The following is a 6,374-nucleotide window of genomic DNA, read 5'->3' on the forward strand; positions in this document are numbered from 1 at the left end:
GTTTATAGGTAGTAAATGGATGGCCATTGCACAAAACAGAAGGAACTGGAAAGTTGCTGGAGAGGCCTTCATCCTGCAGTGGATGGAAAATGGCTGATGATGATGATGATGATGTGGTCTTCTTTGCACCATAAAAATCCAAACCAACCAACCTGCAGTCTTCCATCAAAAGGATGTTAGAAGGATTTTGAACAATCCCGATGCCAAGAAGGCTTCAGTTCCTGATGATATTTCTCCATTTGTTCTCAAAACATGTTCTGTGTCATCTTTTTTTCATTTTCTTATTCCACTGGTGTTTTTCCTTCTGCTTGGAAATTTGCTGTTATCCAGCCAGTTCCTAATAAGTAATAGTGTGATATCCAATTATCACCACATTATGTCTACTCTTTCTAAAGTAATGGAGAAATTCATTAACTACAAACTCCTAAACTATCTTGAAACCTTTCATCTGATCAATGATCACCAATATGGATTCTGTCAGTGCCGATCCACTGGTGATATACTGGCTTATGTTACTCATCTGTGGATGAATTCAATGGAAAAGTCTGGCGAAACTCAAGTAATTGCTCTCAATGTTTCAAAGGCTTTTGATCATGTTTGGCATAAGAGTAATCTAAATAAGTTTCCATCTTATGAATTGCTGACTTTCTTTTTGTAAACAGGTATCCAATTTTCTCTCTGACTGCTCACAGCTGATGATGGCTCTGTCTTCTGACTTCTCCACTAATGCAAGTGTTTAAAGCACATCAGAAATATTGCTTCCTCTGCATCTTAAAAATGGGGTACTCTTTTGCTCTCACTTTTCTTCTAAACAGCCCCAAGGTACAATTATTTTTCATACCCTTTTCCTCTTTTATATTAATTACTTTCTTTCACTGATTGGAAATCCTATCCACAGTTTTGGTGATAATAACACATTACATTCCACCTTCCAGTTTCAGAAACCTTGCCTGCACAAACAACTTCAACTTGTTGAATATCTACTACCAATTTGTTAAATGATGTTCTCTAATTCCCCAATGGGGCAAAGATAGCTTGGTTAATTTCAGTCCTCTAAAACTCAGTCCTATCTTATATCTCACAAAAAACCCTGTCTGCTCCTATGCTTATCTTTGATGACACTCAGATTCCTAGACAAGATCACATCTCTATTAGGGATTGATTTCTGATCTGTCTTGGGATAAGCACATCTTAAACATTGCTTCCTCTGCATCTTAAAAATGAGATTTTCTCTTTTGCTCTTACTGTTACTTTTCTTCTAAACAGCTACACATCTCAAATCTGCCATACCATGGAATATTGTTCTCACATCTGGGGGGGGGGGGACTTCTCTCAAGCTTTTAGACTCCATTCAAAAGAGGGCAGTTAGGTTAATTAATGACCTATCTCTTACAAAGTTTCCTCTACTCTGTCTGTCTCACAGTTGTTCCATTTCTGTTGCATGCCTTTTCTTGGGGCACTGTTTTTCTGAATTGGCTTCTATAATCCCCCATTCTCTCTCTCTCTCTTCCAAAACAGTCTGCATATGTGACACAATCAGTGAAGACCCATTTACCGTCCTAATCCAAACCCATAGAATCACCTTTTTTTTTTCTTTCTCATTTATCCTCTCAACTACCATTTTCTGGAACAATCTTCCTTCACATATTTCTGTAGATTGTAATGAAAATTACAATCTACAGAAATTCAAGTATAATGTCAGCAAGTGTCTTCTTTCATCTTCTCAATCTTAAACCCAAACACAGTACTAAATACTATAGGTTCTGATAACTTTTGTGTTTAGGGCTTTCATTAAAAAAAACAAAAAACCCCACGTAATTGAAAGTAATGACAAACACCATTCATAATATCTTTGAAACTAGGAGGACTGGTATCCACCTGCATTCCCACAATTTCCAGCCGTGATTTCAAGTTGCAAATAAAAATTTGGAATGCCTATATTTTTAAATTCAGCTCAGCTCCAAATGTAAAGAAAGTTTCACACTTGGGAACAAAAATCCAGGCAGATGTACAGGCTGAAAAATACAGAACAATTAACTGGAAATTACAATGCTGACAAGACTACAGTTAAGAGGTCAATTCAGGAGTGCAGTAACATATACTTTTGAGTTGACCATGGTTCAAGATCACATCCTTGCTAAATATGGACGATGACATCCTTGTCAAAATGATTAGCTGTAGGCTTTGTGATCTATGCAGTTGTGCCAAAGAATGAAAAGGCCTATGGGGTGGGGGGTGATTAAACATGGTTCACAACAGAAGACGTCAAAAATATGATACAGTAAGATATGAAATTTTCCATGCAGAGCAGAGTGGTTATCAAAGCACATGGTGTCTTGTGTATGATTTATAGGACCTCTGTAATCAGAGAAAACAATATCATTAATCTCTCTGGATTGTATGAGATGTTGGCCATACCATACTAAACAGCCTGAAGACCATACCAAAAGAAAGACAGAGCTAGAAAAACAGTTCAGAGAAAGGCTACCAGATTGGTGAAAGGCACTACTCAATATGCATATGAAGATGGCTTAGAATGATGCTAAACTAAACTGGGATTCAGCCACCTGTGAATGTCTATATATTCTAAAAAAAAATGTCTTTTTATTTGAAGGAAAATATGTTCTATGATCTATAAGCCACATATAGTTGTGAAAACTATAAGAGTAACTGTGAGAAAAAACAAAGTTCTCATTTAGAAACTTTAAAGTATTGTAACTTTTTTATAACATCAATAAAAAATTCCTATTTTAAGTCAGTTGTTATTTTCCCCTATGGCACAAGCTGTTCTGTTTATGTTTATTTTTGGCATGCAGAAAATGGTTTTCCATCACTAGCTTATAAAGTGCAGACTGTAAAGTTTGGTAACTGGACACCTTGGAAGACCTAAATGAGGGGTTAATGCCATGAAGGAGATCAAGGCCTTAGCATCTCAGTTAGGTAAAATGAACACAGGAGGTATATTCTCACTGGAAGGAGAGAAAAAAAATCAGGGGCCATAAATATAAATAGGCACTGGATCTCATGAAGTTTACTTTCAAGCAGCACATTACAGACCTTTGGAAGAGATTACTTCACAAGGAGGTAAAGTTCAGTATAGTTCAAAGCTGAATTGGATAGCCATTTTTTGATTTGCCAAATGATTTTTTTTGGCAAATGCTGATAAAGTCTACTTCCTTGCATTACTTGGCCATTCTAATACTAATAACTGATGCAAGAATATATACATGCAACACTGGGTTTGCATATAATACACAAAGCTTGCAATACACAAACTCAAAATTTTATAATCTATGCTAGTTGTTCTACATGTTATTTCTACTATGCAGAAATAAACAAATGCATGAATGAAACTTAAACTTTATCGTACATATTCTTCCTAAAGGGTTTTAACACCGAGCAGCTTTTTTTTAATCCTCTCCCACTCCTTCACTCAAAATCTGGTGAATCTGAAATTTAAAGGATCCACAAGTGGGATTATGGGCTTTGTCCTGTTCTCAGAATGAGTGGCTGAACTTCAGAGAACATTTTTTGTTGTGGCAATGGCAACGTTACCATCAGCAAAAACAGAAACTAATCTATGATGTTAATATTAACTACTGAATGATACAAGGAAGCAAAACTTATGTAGCATCACAATCAAAATGAAAAAAAAATGTTTGTCTACTTAGTTTAATATTTTATTTACTACCTCCAAATATTTATTGAAAACCCTTTAAATCTACACAAGTTTTCCAATCCTACAAGGTTAAATAGTAATTTGTTCCAGTAGTTGACAATTCTTTGACCAAAGAAAAATTTCTATCCTTAATTTCAATCCGTCCCCATGTTTGAGTCACACTGAAAAGATATGCCTCCATCAATTAAGTTTCTCAATCACTTAGAGCAGTAGTGTCCAACCTTTTACTGTACAGGGGCCATATTCAAAGTTAGATTTGTTTCGCAGGCTGCACGGAGTGATTTGTGAAAAATTAGTGTGTTACATTTTCCACATCTTGTTACATGTAATGTTTTCATGTTACCATTTTTTATTTTCAGGTCTACACATAAAAAATTCAAATTCCCAACACTTATGTGCAACAAATGTATGTCACTGATTTATTTTTCAGATTTTATTAAAATTATAAAAATATTACTTAATTTTTTTTTAAATAAAATACCTTACTTTTGCTTTTAAATGCTCACTTTATAAATTTTACAACCTGAAAAGAATCACTGCTTTTCAATATTAAGGTGAATAAGTAAATATAATGATACACTAAAATTGAAAATATTCGAAAATTTCATTAAGTACAATACACGATTACATTTACTGAACAAAGCATCTAATGAGAAATTTTTTTTTTTTGATAATTAACAAAATTTACAATGTTGTTTTAGTTCACTTTCCGCGCGGGCCGTATAAAAATAACTCGCGGGCCAAATATGGCCCACAGATTATTTTAGATTGGACACTACTACCTTAGAGGAATAAAACACCTCAGTTGGATTCTGATGCAGTTACCAAACTTTGCAGCTTGCAGAATTGGGGTTTCTTCCCGTAGACGTAACCTCTCAGCATCTGGTCTTGCTGTACTCCTCAAACTGCTTTCAAACAAATCTTTACTGAAATTAGATTTCCAAAGATGTATGCATATATACTGCATACAGTTAGACTGCTACAGACATACAATTAGCAAATATGGAAGTATACAGTCACAAAAATTATCAGTTCCAAGTCTTAGGGGGCACATTTCTAGTGTTATGCATATGTGGAAAATTACACGAACTAAAAAATTTGAAAGCATTCATCATTTATTCTTCAAAGTTCTAATTTCATCGACATATATTAGTTTCTTATTTACGTTTAGCAGTTTACATACTAACAAATTCCTACTCACTTTTATTTCGAAACAACTTTTAGTGCCTATTCTTTAGTACAACAGTATTCGATTTAGGGGTACAAAATAGTGCTGCAGAAACTTCGCTATAACATAGATTCACTTAGATAAAACTTCTCTCCTTACACTATCAACACATTCAACGAAATGTTTCACCTCTTTAGAACACTGCAATGGAGTTTTGGAATTTTCCAAATAACATTTTAAAACTTTCTCCTGTTTATCAGGGCACACAGGAGAAAATGAATGATTTACGTATTTCTGTTCAACATCTGTGAGAATTTCAGAAAATCTAGTACGTGCAGTGTCATAAAGTTTTTTATTTTGCCTTTCTAAGGTAGAAATTTTTACTTCCCACTCTGAATCCATTTGACGTATCACTTGATTTTGAAGCTGCTTTTCTTCCAGACTATTAGCTGTACGTTTCAACTCAGATGACTCTTCCCTCTGAAGCTGCGGGCGTTCAGATGAAGGTTCACCTCGAAGACGTTTTGTTACAGATTCTGATACCTGAATAATTCCACCGGTTTCCGTAATTGTGATATTGCGTGTACTTGAAGAGCTACCCATCTCTTACAAAATAAACAGCGTAAACTCCAAGATCAAACAAATCGCCGGAGAAAACACAAACAGCACTAACTTAAACAAACTCACGTCTTTTAACCTTGATCACCGCAAGGTAAGCAGATGTAAAGCATGTGTTGCGCGTGCGTTTAACTATACGGTACCCTCTACCGGGACAAACTTTTTTGCATTAATATACGCCGAAAAGTAATTGTTGTAATAGTAGTAATAGTAAGAGAGCATGTGATGAAAGAAAGCAGAAGTATGAGCATATGTAGCATCAGCCAAAAAATATAAAAAATAAAAAATAATAAAAAATAAATAAATAATAATAAATTCACACAACCATTCCCTCTAAATATTCTTCCTTGAGAATTTATTTAAGCTATCAATTTCCACAACGGAGGAAGTCAATGGAAATTGGGCAGGCAAAGACAGATTACGAGGAACCTTTGCAAAGGATGCAAAGAAAAACAAGAAAGAGTTCGTTACTTATGCAAACTATAGAAGGAAGGGGATAAATCACATTGGCCCACTTGACATCGATTGTTCAACTGTTGACGATCCTGCTCAGATAGCTAACAAACTAAATGAATATTTCGCATCTACATTCCACATGAGAGTTTCTTCAGGGAAGGGAATGCCAGAGGTGTATTAAACTCAGGAAGTAAGCTAGATAATCTTGTAATAACCAAGAGTAAAGCGGAAGAGAAATTGTTGAATATAAACATAAGAAAGGTACCTGGGTTGGATGGAATCTAACCAGTTATATTAAAGGAGGCAGCAGAGGAAATGAGCAAACCCTTAGCGATATTTATGAGAACTTCCTTGGCATCAGAGGAGGTACCCAAGGACTGGAAATGTGCAAATGTGACCCAATCCACAAAAGGAGGATCAAAGGGAGACACGGGTAATTACAGAACTATTGGT

The 6,374-nt window shown here is 35.2% G+C and overlaps 1 protein-coding gene across 1 annotated transcript; it reads right to left on the reverse strand.

Moving 5' to 3' along the window:
- Window positions 1–4,353: 4,353 nt before the first annotated feature.
- Window positions 4,354–5,610, reverse strand: Chchd3 (Coiled-coil-helix-coiled-coil-helix domain containing 3). Its single transcript, XM_090371973.1, has one exon. The coding sequence runs from the start codon at window positions 5,448–5,450 to the stop codon at window positions 4,980–4,982; it is 471 nt and encodes a 156-aa protein (XP_090228099.1). The 5' UTR covers window positions 5,451–5,610; the 3' UTR covers window positions 4,354–4,979.
- Window positions 5,611–6,374: the final 764 nt, after the last annotated feature.

This window comes from Mastigoproctus giganteus, chromosome 4 (assembly GCF_048544385.1).
Source record: "Mastigoproctus giganteus isolate SK-2022 chromosome 4, ASM4854438v1, whole genome shotgun sequence".
In the NCBI taxonomy this organism is placed as follows: Eukaryota; Metazoa; Arthropoda; class Arachnida; order Uropygi; family Thelyphonidae; genus Mastigoproctus; species Mastigoproctus giganteus.